The following is a 26,493-nucleotide window of genomic DNA, read 5'->3' on the forward strand; positions in this document are numbered from 1 at the left end:
ATAGTTTAATAACCCTAGTTTTCCAAAAAAAAAAAAAAAATTTTGATAACCCTAGCGAGTGTTGATTAAGAAAGCCAACCTAAAATAAAGAAAAACTAGCTCAATAGTTTAAAACTTGGACAAAAATAAAGGGAAAAATTAGTTTTGGGCTTGGTAAAAAAAGCCCAAAATTTGAAATATATATCAATTTCAAATCATTCAAACCGCATCATATACACCGCACCGCATATGTGACCGCAAAAATGAGATGCGGTGCGGTTATGGTTTTGGCTAAACTTTAAACCGCACCGCACTGCATATGTGACCGCAAAAATAAGGTACAGTGCAGTTATAGTTTTAGCTAAACCGCACCGCAAAGTGCAGTGCTAAAAATGATCCAAAACCGCATCGCACCGTACCGCGAACACCCCTAGCTATGTTATCAATCAAATATTTAAATTTCAAGTTTTTTATAGTTTAAAATTATACATAAAAAATAAGTTTATAGATCAAATAGTAAATAATATTTAATTGAAACGAAATCTGGCATATTTGTTTAGAAAACAAAAAACATTAAATCTAATGGTTCGATTTTCGAAATATATAACCATGTTAATTTTTTAGCATGAGCTGTACACTTAAGTTACAACTAAGATTATAGTCAAACTTTATTTTTTATAGAATACACCATATGTAATGTAACAACCATTTTTAGATCGTAAGGAAGGCCTCAAAAAAATTTCCTTGGTCAAAGTTTAGCATTGTTACAGGGAAGCCAATAATTATGAGATGTACTAGCTAGACGTGGAGCTCTTCTTTCCAAAGATTTTGTGATTTATCACGAGCTCATGACCCTCCTTCTTAGGTTCTCTGCGGCTAAGTTTAAATTCTGGAGATGTTTTGTATGATTGTTTTGTAAACTCCTTTGATTTTGTTTAGTTGAAAAGCCTCTTTTTACCCCCCAAAAAATCAAACCATTCGACCCCACAAATAACAATCAATGCACCAATTATGAGTCATTTAAAAAAATTAATATAATTCAAGATTTTTTTTTCCCGAAAAAACTTGATCTTCTTACTCAATTAACATCTCATACGACCTCCTATCAAAAAAAAAAAAAAAAAATATCATACGACTTTTCCTTAAAAAAAGAAAAAGAAAAAGAAAACATCTCATACGACTTTGCACCTATGAAAAATTATCATTTTATTTTGGATTTTAAAAAATAATTTTCTTAAGCCAAATATCATAAATATAATCGTGTAAGAATTACTGGAAAATTATTTTACTATTAAATTCTACAAAAAAAAAAAAAAAAAAAAATTCAATTGACTTTATAAAATTTGTTTGATACATTTTTAATCTTTTTATGAGATACTACTAACCTTAAAAGACTATTGTTTTAAATAAGGGGGGACTCAGTTTGATTAGTAACATATATAAATTACTTGAAACTATTATTTGGAGGATCTCTCCTTTAGTCCATTATAGTTCTATTTCATTTATCAAAATGAGTCTTGAAGCATCAAAATTTTTGTAAATCGATTGATATCTTTTATTATTTTCAACACAGGGGTGGCGCCACCTTAAGGTCAGGGTGGTCCCAGGACCACCCTGACCTAAAAAAAAAAAATTTATATATAATAATTAAAAAAAATTTATTTGTGTACCCTTCAAAAAAAAAATTTGGGAACACTCAGTTTTTTTATTCCAACAAAATTAAATTTTGCTCTATAATTTGTTCTACATTCAGTGGATAAATGATTACTTGGTTGTGTATATTGAAAAAGGTGTAGCTTATAACATTGATAAATGATAATGAGACTATCATGCAATGATTTCAAAATATGAAAACTTGTAGAAGACAATTGTAAACTTTATGTATTTGCGTATTTTTTTTTATTATTATTGTTAATATATGAATTTCTTTTTTTATTAGATTGTAGAATTTCTATTTCTTAAGAAACATCCTGAAAAAGATTCTTAGAACCGCCACTATTTCAATATAAATATCGAAAATTTAAATCTCTCTCTTCTTTTATTGTTGTAACTAAATATATAAAACAAAATCTTAAACCAATTTGGTTTCATCATAAAAGAGAATATATAATCTTATGATTTTACAAATTATAATCTACAAATATATTTTTATTCAATTTTTGATTAAAAAAAATTCTAGAACAAATTAAAAAAAAAATCAAGGGGGGCAGTTATTAATCACCATCATATTTTTTCAGTAAGAAGAAAAAAAAAATCATATTTTATGCGTCCCTCTCGGAAAATCCCTCTCTTTTTACCGTATAGCGATTTCTGTATATAATTTGAAAATAATTGCGCTATGGTTAGGCCGTGAAGTAACGGCGTGAAACACCGACGAGGTACTGTGCACACATATAAAAGCCAGAAACAGAAACATTATTAAAGTATAACATACACAAAAGACACAGAGAAAGAGAGACGCAAAAAAAACAAACACTCTCTCACACACAGCTCGATAAGGCAACAACAACAAGAGACTCAAACAAACCTCATCTCTTCACAGATCCAACCGATACCGAAACCGAAATCGTGAGTTGTTTTTACTACATTCTGCTTCTTCTTCTTCTTCTTCTTCTACCTCTGCCTCTCGATCTGCTTTACCGATCTGATATACTCTTTGCATGCACTACTACTAATAATGTAGCTCTAAACTCAATTTACTATAAATTCAAACCTCAATGCCTGTTCGATCTGTAATGCTCTCGTTTTGGAAAAAAAAAAGAAAAAAGTTTACTTATTGCTTTGTTTGGTTGCTGAGAAAAAAGATTGTGAATTTTTTTTTAAAATAAATAAATTTGAATTGTTTAGGGGCTAAGAGAGCAAGCTTTTTAGCTTTAGTTGTATTGAGATTTTTCTTAATGTATGTGGGTTTGAATTATTTTTAAATTATAAACATAATATAAGATTTGTGATTCGATTTTCTATTATTGGGAAACTAATGCAAGTTTCTAAATTCTGATTAAGTTTATTAATCAATCTTGGGTTTGGAAAAAAGAAAATGCATCTATTTGGTTTAGTTGTGTATTTTGTAGAGATTCAGATTCGGGTACAAATTTGAGCTATGGCTTTTATTAGTTTCTAGATTGATTTATTTAAAGTTGCACTTAGTGGATGGGTGATTGCTATCTCTTAATTAGTCAGTCATAGAATTGGTGAAAGATTGGATTCAGTAATACGGCAATTTCTTTGTTGCTATGACTATATTTTAAGCTATTAGTGCTTCTCGTAGTCATTGACCTTGTCAAAATTCAAAAATTTTGACTTTTTCTTGATGGGGTTCCTGGATAATTGGACATTGATACTCCGTTGAATCTATATTAGACTCATTATCATAATTTTGGATCATGATGGCACCCCCGGATAATTGGATATTGATGCTCTGCCGAGTCTTATATTAGGCTCATTATAGAAATTTTGGTTTGAGCATACTCACCTCCATGATTTGCCTTAGCTTTGGGGGGTTTTTTTTCTTTCCCCAACATTTAACACACCCGGGCTTTTCCAATGTTTTGATGGGAAATGACTCTGTTGGTGGCTTCTTTTTGTTAAATAGTCAACATATTTTTTTTTTGTGTTTTGTAAAGCCATGATGGTCCTTAATATTTTCACCCCTACAATAATCTGTTTTTTTCTCAATGCTATTGTCTTTTGTCAATGTGAATAGCCCATTTTTGTCTTCCTTATCACAGATGCACACGCAATTGCCCATGCAGGCAACATTAGCAAGAAACAATTAAACAGTAGTTTAAGATTTTCCTACTGTTTTGGGATTTCGTTGCCTGTTGTCTGTAGTTTGGCGTCCCTGTCTATGTGTTATGGGTTACTTATGCATAGAGTTTCCTCGTGTCCTTTCTTTGTACATTCTTTCCTATTTTGCAATCTGATTTCAGATTTTTTTCTTATAAAGACAGTGGCCTACAGTCTTTTTTTTATTAAGTTAATAGTTTGGGTAGGGGAGATTTGAATTTGGACATCTTCGTTGGAAACACCACAATATGGCAATTGGGCCACAAGACTCTCTCTGTCTACACGGTCCTTTGACCTCGCTAATTCGTTGCCTTGGGTGAATATACGTTTATATGAATATCATATTTTCCTATTATCTCTGTACACATTAGCTTTTAAAATTCATTGTGCGCCTGTTGTCTGTTATTTGTGCTGAATCTTGCTTAAGAATGTTCTAAACTCCACTTTTCATTATGAGGCTTTAATTCTTAAGTTTTGCTTTAATTCTTAAGTTTCTTTTTTACTTCTCTTTCCTCTTGGCTAGCAATGAGGGTGGTATTAGCAAGAGTTAGCTTCCTCCATGGTAACGGCTTTAGTAGAGCCCATAGGAACTGAGCTGTCAAGAATACCTCCTTGGATCGTGTAGAGTATGAGTGTAACTTACCTATAAAAAATGAAAGAAAAACATCAGTTAGTGCATAAGCATCAACCGGAGACATAATGCTTTGTAGATTGCTTTCTTTACCTTTGGTTTTGGTTTGGGGGGAAGGATTTGAAGAACAATATCTTGTATATTATTTTATATGCAATTATATGATTTTTGAAGATTTTACTCAAACAAAAACACTAGTCATGTTATGGATTTGAGTTGACATGTTACACCTAGTCCATGTTAATAAAGCTCAAATACATCCACAAATTTCATCAACAGAAAAAAATGGTCATTTCCTGCTCTATTCAAGTCATTTAAACTAAAAATGGAAATCCAAAACCTTCTTAAATTTCTTGGTGTATTACTTGATGTGCACCTTGTATGTTCTTGTAATCCGTAATCTTATAAATTATATCACAATCTTCCCTTAATTACAGTCTCTATAACATAAGTTTTTTCTCGGTCAATAGGATTAATTTTTTTTTATAGCATATAAAAGAAATGATATGAAATGTTATGATTTAAATAGGCTTGAGATAGTAACTTGGAAATCAAAACAAAATTGAATTAGGAAAAGTAATGATTGGGAGTTTTGGTGTGCAGAGATATTTGTGTCACTGAATAGCATGACCAAATGAATGAGAATATAATTCTTACGTTTCTTTATTGCAGTGCAATGGGGGTAGAAGTTTCAGATGTTTGTACGGACAAGGAGCCAGATTGTATAACATTTTATTCAAATGGTATTTCCAATGATTCAAATCATGAAACTGCTCCCAATCATCATGATGGTTCAGACACATATGAGCATATTAATGAGGCTCCTGAAATCCAAAGTTCAGAAGAGAGCACTGAAGCAAAGGAATATGAAGTGAAGGAATGTACCACTGAAAATACTGTTGAGGTATCTGAACTCCATCAAAATGAGAAATATGATGAAGAGGAGAATGCGGTAAACTCACACTTAAAGGCTTGCCTGCCTAAGGAAAAGGAAAAATCAGAAACCCAAAATAAAAAGGACAATAATAAGTCACGAGTTTCTATCAAGCAAGCATCTAGACCTGTTGCTGCAAATGTTCGAACAAAACACACTGTTCCACAGCCATTTGCCCTAGCAACTGAAAAGCGTGCCTCCATTGGAACTCGTCCTACTGGCATTCAACCTGATGCAAGCACTGGTGTGAATAAATTGTCTAGTGCAAACAATGTGCGACATCCAAATACCGCAAAGCCCAGTCAGGTAACTGCTGACTGATTCTGGTTTTCTTGTAAAATTCTTGATTCTCCTTTTTGACCAAGGATTTGAAAAAAGGAATTTCATAGGATCACAAGCCTCAAATTATAAATAAATTGTAGCTCTCTGGTTGGTAAAACATAGATTTTATACAATAGGCTTAGAATTTGTTTTTATATGATCTTGAAACTTCTGTATGTTTATGCAGCAAATATCTCATATGGTATCAAGGAAGCCACTGCAGCCTGATAACAAGAAACATCCTGATGAAGAAGATTCTTGTTCTGTTGCTTCCTCGTATGCTCTTACACCCTGCAGTCTGAGTTACTTGTTTTACTTTGATTTCTTTCTTAGTTGTCTACTGTCTCCCTCGTCTGAGTTACTCGTTTTACTTTGATTTCTTTCTTAGTTGTCTATTGTCTCCCTCACTCTCAGTTTTTGAATTCGATTTCTCCCTTGCCTATGCACAGCACTGCAGCTTCTACGCAGACAATTAAGTCCAAGGCAACTGCTTCATCAGCTCCAACATTTAGATGCACTGAACGTGCAGAAAAACGGAAGGAGGTAGTTCATGAAAAATATCTATGTGAAGTTCCTTCTATGTTTGAATTTTTAAGTATTGTGTCGATGACATAACCTAAATGCAAAACTGCATGCCCCTATCATGTTGCCACATTTCAGTTTTATACAAAATTAGAGGAGAAACACCAAGCATTGGAGGCTCAGAAATCTCAAAGTGAAGCAAGAACAAAGGTAGGATACTTTCTCAAGTATCTGTCTACCAGAATATATATTACTCTCTCCCCCTCTCTCATGATGGTGAATTGATAGTGTTTCTTCTTCCATTGCTTCTCTCAACTCGTTTTTGGCTATTAATGTTGTATGGCTATGACATTAAAGTCTAAAATTATTTACTTTGCCTTTGTCCTCTTCATCAATTTTGAAATTTTAAGGAAGAGAAAGAGGCAGCTATTAAACAACTGAGGAAGAGTTTAACGTTTAAGGCAAATCCAATGCCAAGCTTCTACCATGAGGGACCTCCACCAAAGGTTGAACTCAAAAAGGTACTTCATAGACCTTTCTCATTCTTATGCTGTCCTAAAGAACTAAAGAAGTACGGCTCTTGTCCAGAATGTAGATTGGCCTCTTGAATTTCATAAGAATCTCTAGATTCTCTACGTGTTTAATTTTCATTGCTCCTTTATTTTTGTTCTTGGTTTGTCCTTGGCTCTTCTCTCTTCTGTTCTTTAAGTGGTGTCACCTTGTTTCAGTTCTAAAGAAATTCACTTGTCACAACATGAAAATATAGGATTTTAAGCTAGTATTTGAACCTCTAAACTCTCAGTGGATAAAAATGACAGAAAATGAAACCCTAAGGGGTAACACAATTGGCTAGGGACCACGACTCATAAAGTGGAGATTACTAGTTTGAATCTTCCATTCCCCCTTCCCTTGGGGCCTTACTTTAAAAAAAAAAAGAGGAAGACAGTAAATGAGTATTTTATGGCAGCTTAAAATTTGATTTTTTTGCTTTGCATGAATGATAGCTGCCACCAACTCGTGCAAAATCACCAAAGCTGGGCCGAAGGAAGAGCTTCGGTGATGCGGTCAATTCATCCCAGGGAGACAAGGTTAAAACAGCAGGTGCTCTGGGAAGTCGTCGAAGTCTTGGTATTTACAAAGAAGAGATCACCACCAACGGTTCCACCATTATTAAGGATCAGAGCAACATCCACAATGGTAATGCCATTTACAAAATCAAAGATGAATCCAACAAAGTGGAAGAGATAAACGAATCAATTGTGACCAAGATAAATGGTCAGGGAAATGTGGACATTGCTGTCCAGTCTTGAGTTTCTGGTGAGTTTATAATTTATAAGAGGAAATGGACTTCATTTTCTCTAGTTTTCTTGTGACTGCTCTCAAAAATGTGTAATTTATTTCCTTCAACTTGCCAAGGACTTGTTGCGGTGCTTTATTTAATGTATGATGTGTAAATTCTGTAAGTTATGTCCATTTATATATATAAAGAGTTATTCCTCATTTTGGCTGTAAAAATTATTGAATTTTCATTTGCCTGAGTGGAAATGAAAGTGTTACTGTACAAATGGCTATCCACCAAAAACAACAGCCAAGGGCATTACGTACATAGGCCCCCAGAGTGGTGTAATTATTTTTTTCTGGACAGAAGGGATGGTCTGACAAGGATTCAAAATTTTTTCTTTTGGTGGTTTGGGATATTGTACAAAATAGTACTTGTAACATAATGATGAATTTTTTTGTTTTCAATGAAGATTGTGTAAGCAATTTGCTTGGTAGTGTGCGAGAAGTAATGTTAGCTTAATGTTCCATGATTGAAAGAGGGATTTAAAGTTAAGTTAAGGGACCCTTTAAAAAGTTGTGCTTTGCTGGGTTGGAAATCCTTATTTTGCGTAATTATGGTAAGCCTCATTATGAAAAGGTCTTAAAGCAAAAGAAAAAATAAATAAATAAATAAAAGATGCCATGGAGCGTAAAGCGCCTAGTGTTTAAGACTTAAAGCTTCTAAGTTACTATCAGTCAATCACGCAGCAAAAGATTACTTTCTGAGCCGACCATGTCCCATTTGTGGAAGCAAAATTGTTGGTCAAAAAGGATGCTGGTTCCAAAATACGCTCTACTTTAAGCTCTTGATTCCTTTTTTTTTTTTTTTTATGAAAATAGCTCTTGATTCCCACCTATAGGGTGTGTTTGATTCTAATGTTTTTAAGACATTTTGGAACTCCAATTTGCTAAATCTAATCAATTATTTGGAATTTTTTTTTTAATTTTTTTTATAAATATTAGGCTGAAACCGAGTTGTGCTGTTGTGCATGATGTTAAATTGTTTAAAAATGACAGTTTGATGATTGGAGAATGGCAGAGATTTTGCCGTTTAGCCTACTTTCTCCTCCTCTTTAGCTGACTCTGCACCCATAATTCGACTTGGCACTGCATGAGTGACTTATTAAACTCCCTGGACCAACCTTTGGGAAAGGGAAAGGCTCTAGATGAAGTGCAGGCATGGCCTATAGTTAACTACCCCACCCTCAAAAGGCTGTAGCAAGCCTCCATCACAAGTTTACTGCCTGTCCTAACTCCCTGTATGCTCACCTACCATCAACATCGCCAGTACTGGCTACGAAGCCAGCAGATTGCCAGCTTTTAGGGAGTCAATGTAAAATGGATTAATAATTGGAATTCAATTTTTCCGTAGCCCTTGTTTGGAAGGAGAAAATGGAAAAGAAATGAATAATTTTAGAATACTCTTCCATTTTCATGTTTGAGAGTTTTAATGGAGAGAATGAAAAGTTCATTCCTTTGTTTAAAAGTTTAAGCGGAGGGAATGGAATGAGTAGGAGAGAATACTCATTCCTCTCTATTCTTTTAAAACCTCAAATTTTTATTCCCTCCAAAAGTGGGAGAAATTGGAAGGAATGAAATTAAATTTAATGAATTTTTTTTACTAAAACTATCAAAATACCCCTATATATTTAACCATTTATTTTAAAATAGGAGCTTAATGGTAATATTGTCATAAAATGATTCCATTTATTTCTTTCTATGTTACTCCTAAATAAGGTTACTTACATTTCATTCTTTTATTTTAAAACATCAAAACAAGATTACTTAATTTCATTCTATTCATTTTTTTTTCCATTCCTTTCCTTTACTTAAATATATTTCATTCATTCTATTTCTTTAAGATTATTTATTTCCATTCCATTCCTTTATGAACTCCCAAATGAAGCCTAAAGTTAAGATGTAATTTAAGTGAAGTATGTTGTTAGTTTTTTAGGCCTTAGAAGCACTGGTTAACCAATTTTAAGGCTAAGTAATTAACTAATCCAATTATGAACAACCTTTGGTTAGAGTAAAACAACTAATATTGTGCACCAAAATAAATAGCAGTAGAGAAATAGCACATAATATGGTGACCCAAAGAAAACCAATACAACAATTGTTCCGAACTAAAAATCACTGGGAGGACTTGACCTTACTAACCTTAAGGCAAAAGAAATCTACTAATTGAATTGAAATTTTACAATTGTAGAATAACCATATAATAAATTGCTACAACCTAGTAGTATTTACTGACGTTACCCAACATAGCTTCGAATCCATTGACTCTTTAGTTATGGAGTTTGTTGCACATAAACTTCCATTCACTACTTCAATTACCCACTTAAAGATTATGGCCCAACACTTGATCTTCTAGAATTTGCAGCAACTTCAATACCACCAGATCTGAATTTGCTTCAATCTTGATCACTGGTAGAGGCTTTTGAGAGCAAGAGGCACAAAACCTTCAGATTTACAATCAATAGCTCTCCAAAAGCCTTTTTCACGTTCTCTAGGGCTTTCTTAATATCTTAGGCTTAGAAAACATGTAGGGCTGTAAACGAGCTAAGCTTTGTTGAGTAGTGTATGTTCAAGTTTAGCTCGTCAGGAAAAATCAAAAACCCGAGCTTGGTTTGAGCTTGTGACAAGCCTAAAAATAGTGTTTGAGCTTGAGCTTGTGAGAAGCCAAAAGTTTGAGTTTGGTTTGGCTTGGCTTGATCAATTAGTCAAGCCAAAATCAAGCTTAATATCAAGCTTAAACTTAAGCTCAGGTCAAGTTTTTAAGCTTGAGATCTAAAAGAATTTCATTATTAAATGCTTAAATCTATAAAATTAAGAAAAAAGAAAAAGAAAATAGCATACTTATTTTATCATGCATCTAGTTCTACTTATGATTAGCCATTATTCAAATTAATAATTTATATAGTTAAATTCATTCATTCATCATTTCTTGTCTACAGCTTCAACAATTGTTCAAAATACAATTTTTACATTCATGTTAAATGGTAAAGGACTAGAAAAATACGTGTTTGTAACTATTATGAATGAGAAAATACTAACATAGTTTATAACTTTACTTTAGATGATTGATAGGGAAGGATCATATGTGGCCTATTTAATTAATTAATTATTTTTAAATGTAATTGTAGTCTAAAGTGGTTCTTGATCAGTTTAAAGGGAAGGAAAAAATTAAAGTAATATAGGTAGTGGTCTCATGTTGGTTATATCATTATTAAGATACGTGTAATGAGTAAATTTAGCTAACACATATAAACTTATTAATGAGTCTATGCTTGAATTGTTGTGTATCAAGCCTAATAACTCACAAGCTTAATAACTCACAAGCTTGTTTGTGAACAAATTTTTTTGCTTGGGCTCGGCTTGTTTATTAAACGAGCCTAAAACTAAGGCTCAAGCTTGGCTTATTTATAAACAAACAAACATGAATAAGCTTTTTACTGAACTGAGCTCGAGTTGTTCATGATCAGCTTGGTTTATTTACAGCCTTGCATGACACCCTAGTAACTTGATGGGTTGAATGGGCTTAATTTGCGTTTATGAATTGCGCAATTTTATCAATCCAAAATAGGCTCGATCAATCGGAATATGTTTGATCTATTGAACAACTATCAAAAAGCTGTCAAACTCACAAAAACTTGAATTCGAAATGCAAAACTAGGCAGTTGTCTTATTTTCAACAAACTTACTTCTAAACAACATACAAGACATATTTTGCTCATGATTTGCCAACCTTAAAACTAAACTCAACGCAGGTGAATTGTAATGCTAGTTATGGGTGGATGATGGTTCTTTTGATCAGGAAGGCTCCAACAATTGAGAAATTCCACTCCAGAGAGATCTTGCATGTTATCAGAAAATACCATAGTCAAAATGGCTGCCCTAGCCAGATTGGGAGGTGCGGCCATGTGGGTTTTGGGAATTCCAACTTGGGGGGGATAGGCCATTTCTCATTTAATGCAAGGCGATAGTGGAGGGCGCATGTACGTAGTATGATAGTAATTACAATTGAACATTTAATTTGCCTTTTGAGGACAACTTTGAGTAACGGGCCTTATGTTCGAGAGTACATGGTAGCTTGTAATGCAAGATAGGCCATGTAGTACCATTCTAATAATGCAAGTCGGTCTCACTTGTACCACTGATCTGTCTATTAACATCCCCACCCTTCTGAAAACTAGTCACTAAGAGATATTCTACTCAGTGCCGCATTTGGTTGATTTGATCTCAATTCATTTTCTCCTAATGTTTATGACCCTCTAATATAGGTTATTTGTTGGGATGGATTATTATTATCTCAAAGTTTTATACCAATATCCTCATTAATTTTCGATTTCTTTTTTCTAAAAAAAATTAGCAAGTTATTTACCATAGAAAGATGAATATTATCAGTGGCATCACTTCATGAACTTTTCTACTTTTATTTCCAATGGCCACTTCCATTTCTTCTTTTTCTATGTTGGCTCTGCTTAAGCTTTATAGGCCAACCTCTATTTCTTTTCATTTAAGCTTGGAATCGTACTATTTGGGGCGTGCCCTTCATGAATGTCGGTTCTACCAACTCTCATATTCCCCCTTTTCTTCAAGTGGGAAGCAAAAGAGACCTCCTTTAAGCACCCATGTCAAGATCATCATACACAAATCTCTTCCTTTAAGCTCCATTCTGTTTCAACAATAACTTCAAATCTCTAAGCAATTATGATCAATGTTGTGATAAGATTGGCCCATCGGATGGAGATAAGCTATGCCACATGTTTTAATTGGAGGAATTGTAAGGCAATGCTTTTGAAAGAGGGTATGGGGGGTTAGAATAGAGCTTTTGGTAGTCTTTTTTTAGATTCTAAAAGCTCTTTGCTTTGACCTCGATTTTGCACTAATCCTTCAGAGATGTGACCAAATTTATTATCAATGCTAAGTGGTTTTAACTTCTCTCACCAAACTATAATTCTATTTTCTTTTTCAATAAATCATTTTGACATCTTATTATCTATTGCCCTAATTTAAACGTTTGTTTGGCCCTGTTTATAAAAATCAACATTGACTTTAGAGAATTTCTTTGATTTGTCCACGCATGCAAGATGACAATTTTGGTGTAGCAAATAGAAGACCAACCAGGTGACTAAAGGAGAGCCATGTTAAAAAAATTAGGTAGAGTGTGTACATGTGTATGTATTATTCGCTCTAAAATTGCATATAAATTCCTCTCACATAAGAATAGATCTTATATTTGTGAGGTTTACACCCATGTGAGAGAGATGTTGACATGCTATTGTTATACAAAAGAATAACTCAATTATTATCATTTTGGAAATATCCAAATAGTGAGTATAACTCTTAAGATTCCAAGTTTCATCTATCATACTATTAGTTTGTGGAATTTTCGAGCTATTAGCAAATAGAAATTGGAATAGTTCAACCAAAAGGATGATACACGATTTCCTTATATATAATAATAACCCATCTAGGTGGTACTCAGCCAAACACAGCCTTAATCTAATTTATACTTGATAGGGTGAAAAGTTAGATAGGGGGAGCTGTAGAATGTGGGACTCCCAGCCAGCTGACTCGCAAAAGACACCCTACTCCTTCCCACGTATATAAGGGCCCATGAAAAAACTATGCATGGCCAAATCAAAATAAAACAGTCTTCTCTCTCTTTTTCTCTCTCTCTCTCTCTCTTCATGAAAATTGTTGAGGGGAATGCTGTCTGGTTCGAGACCATTTCTTCTGAAGCTCACAGAGAGCATCCTTCAAATGATCTCGGACCAGGCTTCATTCCCCCCAACTCATAAATTACTCTGCCGCATTCACCACTTAGCTCTAAACCCTTCACGCATCAATATTCATTTATATTCGCAAGGCCTAACATCAAAGGATCCAATATCATTTCCTGTTTTAACATGTAAGTTTTAGCTTCTTCTTTTTATTTCAACTGTATTTATACATACTATGCATCTCTTCCTTTTTCTTTTTCTTTTTTCTAAGGAGGGAGGCAAGCTGCAATTGGAGTTCACCATCCGAACAGGTAAATATCATGGCCTAGCTAGGAAGCATCACTTTCAATGATTCCTGGAATTTTCAACGTGATTTTATAAAAAAAAAAATTAAAATCATTTTTTTCCTTCGAAACATGCAACTAGAAGTGCACCAAAACTCTAGTCTCAAAAGGGATGTAGTCTACCAAGACCATTGCTTTTAAATAAAATTGAATTGTATTATTGAAGCTATTTTTTCTTAGTTTTGTTTTTTTCCTGATCAAAAGAAAGACTTTATCATGCAAGTTGCTAGAAACTAGGGGTCATTTAAGTCTCACAAGAGAATGCACAGACTATATTTGGAAAGAGAGAAGCGAAAGAAATTTCTTGAAGTCATCTGTTTCAGCTTCACTATTTCAACTCATTGAAAAGGTCAGGAAGATCACTTAACAAACCATTGTCAAATCATACTTTCTAGGAGATTCAAATTAATGCTCCCCTAGTCTGCACACCATATATTTGATTTTACCAAATTCGTTGAAAAAACTGTGCTAGTGTGAAAAAATGACAGAAAAGTATATAAAAAAAACAAATGAATGAAAACAAAGTTGTGTTTTATCTTTTTGTGGTTGAATTTTAGCCAAATTGGCTTTGCTTGCAGGGAGTTGCAAAGAATATAAGCTTGGGAGCTTTCACTTTATGTGTTGCATGAGGGGAGGGGAGGGGAGATATTCTTTGGGTGTATCCATCAAAGTTGAGCTTTGAATTAACTCCTTTTTCACCTTAAGACCGCCATCATAACCATCTCCTTAGTCTAAGCCCGTTTCTCACTTTTTAACTTCATGTGGGTCAGGGTTGTGCATGAAAATCCTATACTACCATGTGGGTCTGTTCTTACTGGATCTTACTCTTAGGCTATGCCCCACTATTTTCTACTGTGTGGCTCATACATGCATGTGAAAGTATTTAACACCTTATCAAAAAGGTTCATATACAAGTCATAAAGACGATACCAATATGTCACTTGAATGTGCGAAATTTAAGAAGAAACAAAAATTACAGACAAAAAGTTCTGATGTGTATAACTAGTAATCTTTTGTGAATTTGACTCTACAAGTTCGTAAGAAATTAAAATTGATTATGTACTTCCATTCCATCTTTGTCTCTAGGATTTGGAGAAACTGAGAAGCCACTTTAACATAGGGTTACTAAAAGTAGGGCATCCAATAGGTTTTCTAAACTTTTTTTGAGTAAACAATAATACTTATTAGAATACATACAAGAATAATAATATTAGTATTTTAAATCGGGTTTATATTATATTATTTAACCATTGTAGTTATTATTTAACTAGAGTACAATTACAAAGGGGCCTAAGTTTTCTAAACTTCATTGTTAATATTCTAGATTTCTAGTGTTTTCATATCTTGGTGGAAGATAAAAATATATTATACGCATGTTCAGAAACGCTTCATATTTTTATTTTATTTTTTAATAAAAATATAATATTTCAAAGTTAATAATTTTAAAATTTTCAATTTATCTTTATAATCTTAATTTGTCTCAATTTTAATTAGATAATAGAATTGTTTTTGAAAGTGTAGAAAAGTGGACATTAAAAAATTATATTCTAAATTTATAGTTACTATATCGAGAGTGACCCATTTATATATATGAATGTGGTTTCTAAAATATATATATATATATATATATATATGAATATGATATGATATGATGAGTTTATGCATTTTGTTGGAATTCAAATGAAACTTTGGCACATGGAAATTGGTCAATAGGCAACGTACATTTCCTTTGTTTTGATTTGTCATTCGAAACATTTATTACACATGTTTGTTGCCACATGACCAAGAATTACAACTTGGAAGAAATGTCAAAAAACGACGATTAAATACTAAACTAGTTAGCGTGTACGCATCACCACAGCTGGTTCCAACAAGGTGCCACAATGTATATTTTTCAAATCCATCATATATAGTTAATAATGATAATAATATCAGTCACTTTGGACATTTATGTATTGCTTTAATTAATAATTAACCATAATCAAATAAGGACTTTAGGCCAAAAAATTAGTATTGAACCGTCAAAGAGGCTTGCATTTCGTGGGTATTACATCAAAGGAAATTATAAGTACGTAGCAACAACACTAGGTTATTTATTGTTGTCTGTTGAAATGGATGAATTGAAATACAGTATATGAAAAGGAAATCATAGCATCAAATGAATGGGTGAATAATTGAAGTAGCGTACATGAAACGAAAATCATAGCGGACAAATCTTGCTTTAGCCTTTTCATTGATTTTCTAAACCATAATGTATCCGTACAATCAATAAGAAATGGCATTAATTATTTTGGATTCTTAGATACTAGCCATGACTCGCAAAATTGGCTTGAGATCCCCAAAGAGAGGAGTCAAAAGAGAAGAGAGACATCTTGAGTATTCATGACAAAAAGTAATTCCTATGCTCGATAAAGCTATATATGTGGAATTCCTTCTCAATATAGTAGATGGGTTCCCAAACACTACTTTTAGTCACTTTTTTTAGTGACTTGACCATTAATTTCTAAACTCTATAAAGCATTCAACAGCAAATCGGAAATCCTTGGAAAAGTCCATTTTAAAAGAGTGAAAGAGAAATTTTAATGGCCATCACAATCACCATTTTTTGCAAGCACAAAGTACATTGTTTTAGCAACACAGATACTTCCCCCTTTCCCTTTTGATACATTAATTCTATATTCTCACTACACTAGTTATTACCTTACACTAGCTGTAATTCACCGACCTAGCTATTTAGCATATGGAAAGCTTGTCACAGCAAGTCTCTCTTCGAAGTTATAAAAGTCCACTAACATTTTAGAGTAAATCAATAGCGTCAGGGGATTTCTTGATGGATATAGGGGGTAGTTCATAATCATTGCGCTTGATATATAATGCATCAATATATTCTACTTGTATATTCAGCCAAAAAAAATTTATATATTCTACTTGTATGCTGCAGTGAGCATGCACCATTTTAATGTGTCAGCTGTTTTTTTTAAACATCTTAAAGAAGAAAAAAAGGGAATTTGAATATTACACATTTTTATTGAAATTATTAAAAATATGTCAATCGAAGAAACACTGAGAAGTGTCAATTAATCATTAGTTTATGTGTTGAACATGAAAGACAATATGCAAATAATGATCCACATGAGGGAAAAATGCCAAGAGACTCCCTAAACATTGGGGTAGTGGCCATTACACCACCTAAACTCATATTTTAGCCAATTTACTCCCTAAACTTTACATATGTACCAAATAAATGCACTTGTTAATTAGATTGTCGTTTAAGTCACTAACAGAATAATCATGTGAGAACCACGTGTGACTTCATTTAACAAAGCCAAATTGATTGAGAGAGACAGAGAGAAAATTCCACCAGTCTATGTCTTTCCCTTGTGTTATTTTCTGTTGGGTGCGCAAATGTTGCAATTCAGCAGCTCATGTGGCCGCTAGATACGTTATTCAATCTAGGCTGTTTTTCTTTTTCAATAAAGGCAATCTTCCAAATGTCATCAAGTCAGTCTGTAAGGAAGATTGCCCTCTTGTATTCCCTTTTTTTCTTAATATCATTGCAGATTATCAAAAAAAAAAAAAAAAGTGTTGAACATGGAAGACAACATGCAAATAATGATCCGCATGATTGTAAGATCGATTCAAACATATCTTCGACCTCAAGTATCGAACACCTGTTTAGATTGGATACAAATCATAATGAAATTGGGCACACGATTGGTACGTAATGCATATATTTAATTATCATTATTCAAACCCATATTGTTTCTTACACGAAATCCCTCTGATGGCCCTATGATCACTTTGACACACTTTAAAGAACAACAGTCATACAATCATTTTGTCCCAAGAAAAACAAATTAACAATGTCAAAGTTTTTCGAAATATTAGCCACGTAAGTAAAAAACCTGAATCGGATCTGTATACCTTACATCAGCAAACGTTAATATAAACTATAGTATAGTAGCGAAATTATTAGGTCCGTCCAGTGGGGTTCACCTCTCATGTGATCAGAGGTGAAGGAATCCCTCAATAATTTCTTCTTGTATAGGAATAGGAGGCATTCTATTCTAGATCTTGTACCAACTTCTTCACGTAAACAACTTGATCTTTTTTTCTTTTCTTTTTTGGTCAGATTACGAATCACGTTCAAGATTCTATCTTGTTCACAACTCAAAAAGCCATAATTTGCGTAAAAAATCTATTAGACAAGGACTTTTGTTTTGTTCTTTTATGTAGTACTAAAACTCATTGCAATTACATGAATTATTTTTTTTAATAGAAACACATGTTTCGCAATTAATTCACACTAAAAAGTAGTTTGGTGCCCTTATACATTGTCATACTTGTTGATGGTACTATCTGACCTTGATTAATGAATAACTGAATTAAGGGAGAAAATAGCACCAGATCGGATCTAGCTATGGCTTTGATCGATAGGAAACTCTCCCATGCTTAAGTGAACAAAAGTGAGGTCTTGGTCTTTTTGTCTTACAAGATGATGTCTAAGGTTTTTTGTGCTTAATTTAGATCGATGCCAATGTACCCTTACATAAAAAGGTGTGTGGTGGTTGATTTTTAAGGGTAAATCCAACTATTCTTGATATTTGACTGCAATTAGGATTCAGATTGGGGAGTAAATCCAGGGGACACGCCTCTTAAAGTCAATCCCACAATTCTTTGGATTATTTTTTGGTACACAGGTCAGCTCAACCTCATTTTTTGTTCTTGATAGCTCTTGATTCATCTTAAAGTCAATGTCAAGGGGGTGTCCGGAATGCTAAATATGTCTAGAATTTATATCCACCACCAACATGCATTACTATGTATCTTGTACCAAAAAAGAATAAAGGAAACATGATATGCAACCGCAGAATTAAGATCAAGTTCAACTAGTAAAGTTTCCTATTGTTAAATAAAAATTGTAATTGAATTTTATCTGTTGGGATATTAAACCAAGTAATAATAGAAGCACAAGGTTAACACAAAAGACAAACATAAAATAGATAATTTGGAAGCACAATATCGTTTTCTGTTACTAAAGAATTATTGCAAATTTATCCTTATGATACAACCAAGATGTTGGGTTCTACAAATAGAAATTCTGGAAAATGACCACAAGATTTCTTGTGTTTCTTTTTAACTTACTATTTTGTGGAGTTTATACCCATAGGGTTATATTTCATCGAAAGGCACGTATGAAAAGTTAAAATGTTTCATGAAACCGTTCACAAGACTTAAATCCTTTTCAACCTTTTTGAACAGTCATTAGAAAATTCTATAGAAAATTTTGATTTTCGACTTTCAACCGATCGAGTGCTCTCTTCGATCAATCGAACGTCAATCAAGACATCCAAAGACTCTAGGATTATTTTCTTACCATTTTTGATCGATTGGGCCAAAGATCTCGACTGATCGAAAATGCTGAATTTCAAATTTTCACTTAGAAAATTTCAGAATTTGAATTTCCACTTTATGAAACAATATTCTCCAAACTCAAATATCATTATTACAACCTATCCATGTATATACCTATATATACAACAATCCCCCACTATGTTGGAATAATATATGTTTCACTTGATTGATATCCTATCATGCATAATGGAAAGTGTCTTTCAACTTAAACCTCCCTTTAGTGCAATTGCTTAAGAAATCAACAAAGTTAATGGTGGCTTGGTGCTTAAACCAAAACTCTTATATGTTGAAACTGAAAACAACACACACATGAGAACATCCACAACACATTTAGAAATCCACTGTTCTTAGCACTATTATGGCCTTATGCTCTTCTCGGTTTAGTGAACATTTACAAGAGAAAACCATTTACTCTTGCTAGAAGCGGCACCACTTCTATGTTCACAAAGGTGAAGTTTCTTCTTATGTTCCTGTTACACAGACATTTATACTTTATGAACTTCATTAAGAGTGTAAAACTCATCCTCAATTTCATTGTAACAGTCTGCACTAATCCATCCTGAATGAGACATAAAATTAGTACTCTTATTAATAGCATGTTGTTACCCTTTAAACCTCTTAGGTTAAATCAATTCGAGATTGGGTTCCCATTATTGGTGATTCTCTAAGTAAAAGGGTTTTAATCCAATTTCAATGGATGTTAACCTAACCATATCTTATGTAATCATGTCTTAGACCTATATGTCTAGACTTTCCATTATACATTTTACCATATGCTATGCCCAAGGTGGCTTCACTATTGTAGTACACTGAAATGGCTGGTATTGGTTGTGGCCACAACTCTATGTCTAACAATATATTTCTTAGTCATTCTGCTTCTTTGCTTGCTGTTGCCAAGGCTAGAAATTCTAATTCCATGGTGGAGTGTGAAATACACATTTGTTTTTTTGATGCCCAAGAGATGACACCTCCACCAAGAGTGAATATCCAACCATATGTGGATTTGTTATCACTCACACTAGTAATCCAACTAGCATCTAAATAACCTTTCAACATAGCTGGAAATTCATAATAAAAGAGTTTCAAATTTATAGTTTTCATTAAATAACCAAGAACTCTACCAATTGCTTTCAAGTGATCCACACTTGGATTACTTATAAATATAGAAAGTTTACCCATTAAAAATCATATATCTGGTCTTGTACAATGCATAACATACATCATACTACCAATAGCACTAGCATACTCGAGTTATGCAATTACTCTTCTAGTGTTTTCACCCAATTTTATGCTTCGATCAAAATCAGTATTTGCTTCCTTTATATTAAGATGTTCAAATTTTTGAAGCACTTTCTCAACATAATGAGATTGACACAGTGCAAATCTTTCACTATGTCTTTTAATTTTAATTCCCAAAATAGTATCTATTTCGTTTAAATCTTTCATTTGAAACATAGAAGAAAGATACATTTTGATTTCACATACACCTTTTATATTTGTACCAAATATAAGCATATCATCCATATAAAGACATACAATGACTCCATATTCCTTTGTGAATTTGGAATACATACATTTGTCGGAACTATTGTGCATAAAGCCATCCGACAAAATTGTTGATTCAAACTTCTCATACCATTGTTTTGGAGCTTGTTTCAAGCCATACAAAGACTTGACTAATTTGAAAACTTTCTTTTCATTTCTAGGAGGTACAAAACCCTCAGATTGTTCCATGTAAACTTCTTTATCAAGATCACCATTTAGGAAAGCTGTCTTTACATCCATTTGATGTACAATCAACTTATATATGGATGCAAGTGCTAACAACACACGAATAGATGTGATCCTAACCACCGGTGCATAGGTATCAAAGTAGTCTACTCATTTCCTTTGTTTAAAGTCTTTTGCCACTAACCTTGCTCTAAAAGTTTGTATTGATCCATTAGTATTATATTTTCTTCTAAATACCCATTTACAACTAATTGGTTTAGAACTAGTTGGTAGATCCACTAGGACCCAAGTATTATTGGATAATATTAAGTCAACTTCATCATTTACAACTTCTTTTTAGAAAGCTGAATCTTTAAAAGTCATAGCTTTCTCAAATGTTTTAGGATCATCCTCTGTGTTAAACACTATAGTTATTTTATTTAGGACCATTTGTCTATTACGATCAACAAGATACAATTGAGCTTGATAAGAAATGAAATATGGACTACAGTCCTTTACTTTTCTTATCCTTTGACTCTTTCTTTGTTCACTTGGTGAACCACTTTCAATCTTTTTAATACCACATAAAGTAGTATTAGGATTAGAGTCACCTTGTTGTGTTTGAGTAGGTATCAAAGCATCCATGGAATCTGTACTAAATTTATCCTTAATAAATTCAACATCTCTTGATTCCACCACCGTATTAGAGCTTAAGTCTAATAATCTATATGCCTTTGAATTTTCAGCATAACCTACAAACACACTTTTCATAGCTCTTGATCCTAACTTTGTTCTTTTTGGATCAACCACTCTATAAAAGGCTAAACACCCCCACATTTTGATATAATCAAGGCTTGGTTTCCTTCTATTCCATAACTCATATGAAGATACTTTAATCTTCTTGGAAGGTACTCTATTGTGCACATGACATGCTGTAAGCAATGGTTCTCCCCCTAAACTAAAAGAAAGCTCTGCACTTAAGATCATAGCATTTACCATGTCTACAAAAGTCCTTTTTTTTTTTTTTTTTTTCCAGCCAAACCATTTTGTTGAGGTGTATAAGGAGCTAAAATTTGATGTATTATACCATGTTACTCACAAAACATAAAAAATTCATTAGGAAAATATTCACTACCTCTATCACTTCGTAGGATCTTTATTTTCCTATTCCTTTGATTTTCTACTTCAGTTTTATAGCGTTTGAACATGTCAAATGATTCATCTTTATTTCTCAACACATATATAAATCTAGAGAAATCATCAATGAATGTAATGAAGTATCTTTTACCTCATCTAGTTAATACACTATTCAATTCACATACATCAGAATGTACAAGTTCAAGCATAATAGAATTTCTATCTGACTTAGAAAATGGTTTCTTTGTTATCTTTGCTTGAATACAAATCTCACATTTCTTTTTATCATCATGCTTATATGAAATCACACCATGTTTTGACATAAACTTCAACTATTTGAAATTTAAATGTCCTAATCTAGCATGCCACAAATATGAAGAATCAACAATATAAGCACAACCAGAAACTTCTTTATTAATTATACTTAGTTTGTACATGTCATCAGTAGCATATCATTTTCCTACAAATATCTCATTCTTAGACAAGATTAACTTGTCCTATTCAAGTACAGCTACCACTCTTACATAACAAATTAGCAGAAACTAGATTCTTCTTGATATTGGGTACATGGAAAACATTGGTCAAGATCAACATCTTGGAGGAACACGTTTTCACTTCAACGGTGCTCTTTCCAAGAACCTTTGCTTTATTGTGGTTGCCCATCAGCACTTGTTGTTCCATGGAAGACTTATTATAAGTCTTGAATTGCTCGTTGTTACACACGTGCACCGTTGCACCCAAATCGAACCAACAATTAAAAGGATTTGCAATCACAGCCATATAAACTTTAGTAATCATATCAATATGTATGCCACTTACCATAGCAACAATGTCCTCAATGACATTCGTTTCAATGACATTACCTTCTTCATCATTTTTTATGTTTTTTAAGAGTTTACATTCGCGAATGTAATGGCCTTTCTTTCCAGAATGGAAACAAGCACGGTTCTTCTTGTCCTTGTTGGGATTCTTGGATTTGTTCTTCTTGAAACTACTCCCACTTTTGTTTACTTTCAAGTGCTTATCCTTCTTACTCAAACTCCCACTTTAAACATTGCTCACATTGTTCACATTCACTTTAGAATCAGTGTTAGTCCCATCTCTAACCTAACTTTCTTCTTCAATTCGAAGATGTTGTCCAAATTGTTCTAAAGTGAGATCTTCCAACATATGCAAAAGCTTCTTCTTAAAACTATTCCAACTTGGTGAAAGTTTCGCAATGATTGCACTCACTTGGAATGATTCAGGAATATTGATTGACAAATCACAGAGTTTATTGACCAAAATCTATAAATCATGCACTTGATCCAAAACTGAGATATTATCAAGTATTTTATAATCAAAATACTTTTGAATAATAAACTTTTTCGTACCTACTTTCTCAGTTTTGTACTTTGCCTTCAAAGCATTCCAAATCTCCTTGGGTGACTTCATTGATGTGTAGAGATCATGAAGATGATCTGAAAGAGTATTGAGAATGTGCCCTCTGTATATCAATTCATCTTCCTCTCGTTTCTTTCTTTGTACCTTTATTTCATCAGTGTCTTCATTACTCGCAATAGGAAATGACATCAAATTCGGGTCCAAGACATAGAAAAGTTTCAATGCAATAAGTAGGAATTTCATCTTGTCTTTCCATTGAGAGAAATTGGTTCTATCAAAGCAATTCAATTTCACCAACTCATGATTCAACATCTTCAACGCTGAAATATCACTTATTTCTTCCATTGTAGGAAATATTGTCTAAGATTGTTGAGGATATTACACATATTAATAATGAAATAACAAGGTTAACACAAAAGACAAACAAAAAATAGATAACTTGAAAACACAATATCGTTTTCCTTAGATAATATTTGCCCCTCACACTATTATTGTTAAAGGGTTATTACAAATTTTCCTTAGGATACAACCAAGATGTTGGGTTCTACCGATAGCAATTTTGGAGAATGACCACAGGATTTCTTATATTTCTCTCCAACTTACTATTTTGTGGAGTTATTTATTTTTCAAGTGAATATAAGTCTCTATTTATACTCATAGGGTTATATTTTATTAAAAGGCATGTATAGAGAGTTAAAATGTTTCATGAAACCGTTTACAAGGCTTGAGTCCTTTTCAACATTTTCTGAACAGTCGTCATAAAATTTTGCAGAAAATCCTAATTTTCAACTTTCGATCAGTCGAAAGTTCCTTTTGATTGATCGAGTGCTCTCTTCAATCGATCAAACAAGAATCAAACATTGATCGAGACATTCAAAGACTCCAGGATTATTTTCTTACCCTTTTCGATCGATCGAGTCAAAGATTCAATTGATTGAAAATGCTGAATTTTGAATTTTCACTTAGAAAATTTCTGAACTTGAATTTCCACTTTATGAAACAATATTCTCCAAACTCAAACATCATTATTACAACTTATCCGTGTATATATCTATATATACAATATTATCTACAAAATCCATTAGTGTCTTGATCTAATGGTAAAAAGATAGTGCTCATCAACAACCCATTTTTATAATGCAGACACTATGCAATCAAGGCAAGCTATTGGCAGGAAGCAAGGGAATTGGAGTAGGGAGCTTTCAACAGTGTTATGTGTCATTTGTATTTTAGAAGTAAATTAAATATTTTTGAAAAGGCTTATTAGTATTCAGTATTAGCCAAAATCTTAGGATGATATTTGTATTTTACCCAATTTAAAAATAATTTTTTTTTTTAGAGAATGTAAAATAAAAAGGCATTTGGTGCTTACCAAAAGCTCTTGGCAATCGAAGTGTTTTCTTTTTAAGTAGCTTCACATGCATGTTTGGTTGTATTTAACAATAAATCATAAATTAGTAGTATAGACTTTTTTTTTTGAGTAATTTGATTTTTTTGATAAGTAATTTTGTTTTGAAGACATGGATTAGTGGGAGAGTGGATCTATTTTGTAGGTAGTGTAGTGGTTTAGCTTTACCCCAAAAAAAAAAAAAAAAAGCTTTAACTCTTTAGTTTTTTTTTAATAGGAAATTTTAGCCGTTTAGTTGACTAGGATTTAAAAAAAAAAAAAAAAAAGGATAAGTCTTGTAAAAAAAAAATTGCTGATTTAGTGGGATTGCTCGTTTCTTTGTAGTTAAGGGATAAAGCTGATAGTTTTCTTTTTGAAAAATTAAAATTTAGGACCAAATAGATAATGTCCTAATTTTTAGCAACTTTAAAGTACATGGCTTGAAAATCCTTAAATAGTAGCATAAAATAGATAGATAATGATCTAATTTTTAGCAACTTTAGAATTCATGGTTGTAAACGAGCTTGAAATCCACAGCTTGAAAGCCCTTAAATAAAAGTATAGGAACATATTTTTAAAAATTGAAAAAATAAAATATAAAAACTATCATTAAGTTAATGACAGATATTATTACCAAATGTTATTATAAATATCCAATTTATCTCTCTAAACATAAGTGTCACTTATCAGTATTTGAAAACTTCAAGTTTCTTCTCAATTTTTAGTTGATTTATCAACATTGACTGTTTAGACACTAGTTAACTTTCAAATTTCGTTAAAGTGTGCTTTGAATTAGAGTTTTTGAAAAAGTCTCGGTAATACTACATAGTATTAATCCAAAATGGATAAATTTTTTGTATTTTATACCACTTACCAAAAAAAAAAAAAAATGGGCGAAAATGGGTAATTACCCATCAGAATCGAACTATTTAGTTAATAGGGTCCGTTTGGAAACATATTGGCAAACTAGCAACTCGAGTCTTAGAGGCTCGATTTTGGGCCCCTAAATCGAGTTTCTAAGGCTCGATTTTCATGCGTCGTTCCTCTCTGATGTGGCGCTTTGTCCAGGTGGCGTCTACATGAAAATCGAGTCTCTAAGACTCGATTTCCACCGAAAAATAAAATATTAATCACCCAAAATGCAACCCAAAATGCAGAAACAGCGGAAAGAAAATGCAGAAAGAAAGAAAAAAAAAAAGAGAAGAAGAAGAAGAAGAAGAAGAAGGAATGGCGACACACACAGGCCGCGCGCGACCAGGTCGCCGCGCGACAGATCCAGGCCGCGCGACCCAGGCGCCGCGACCCATCGCGCAGCCGACCCAGGTCGCCGCGCGCGACCCAGGTCGCCGCGCGCGACCCAGGTTGCCCCGCGGTCGCCGCGCGCGACCCAGGTCGCCGCGACCCAGGTCGCCGCGCGCGACCCAGGTCGCCGCGCCGGTCGCGCGACCCAGGTCGCCGCGCTTTCGCCTGGGTTTTTTTTTTTTTTTTTTTCTTTCTTCTCTGATGAACGCGTTGTGGTTTTCTGGCTTTCTTCTCTGTTTCTGGGTTTTCTTTTCCTCTGGTTTTCTTCTCTGTTTCTGGGCTTTCTTTTCCTGCTGCCCTTTAGTTTTTTTTTTGTTTTCGTTTTAAATGTAAATCGAGTCTTAGAGACTCGATTTTCATGTTGATGCCACCTGGACAAAGCGCCACATCAGAGAGGAACGACGCATGAAAATCGAGCCTTAGAAACTCGATTTAGGGGCTCAAAATCGAGCCTCAGAGGCTCGAGTTGCTAGTTTGCCAATATGTTTCCAAACGGACCCTATTAACTAAATAGTTCGATTTTGATGGGTAATTACCCATTTTCGCCAAAAAAATGGTTATACTTCCTTGCCACGTGGCAAATATAAGTGGTA

At 33.4% G+C, this 26,493-nt stretch overlaps 1 protein-coding gene across 1 annotated transcript; it reads left to right on the forward strand.

The window, feature by feature from the left end:
• Nucleotides 1-2,410: 2,410 nt before the first annotated feature.
• LOC115973497 (protein WVD2-like 3) lies at nucleotides 2,411-7,673 on the forward strand. Its single transcript, XM_031093757.1, has 7 exons — nucleotides 2,411-2,547; nucleotides 5,069-5,636; nucleotides 5,839-5,927; nucleotides 6,101-6,194; nucleotides 6,312-6,383; nucleotides 6,584-6,694; nucleotides 7,178-7,673. Exons 2-7 carry the CDS (start codon nucleotides 5,073-5,075, stop codon nucleotides 7,481-7,483), a joined length of 1,236 nt encoding a protein of 411 aa, XP_030949617.1. The 5' UTR covers nucleotides 2,411-2,547; nucleotides 5,069-5,072; the 3' UTR covers nucleotides 7,484-7,673.
• Nucleotides 7,674-26,493: the final 18,820 nt, after the last annotated feature.

This window comes from Quercus lobata, unplaced genomic scaffold, assembly GCF_001633185.2.
Source record: "Quercus lobata isolate SW786 unplaced genomic scaffold, ValleyOak3.0 Primary Assembly chr6_unplaced_Scq3eQI_113, whole genome shotgun sequence".
Lineage (NCBI taxonomy): Eukaryota > Viridiplantae > Streptophyta > Magnoliopsida > Fagales > Fagaceae > Quercus > Quercus lobata.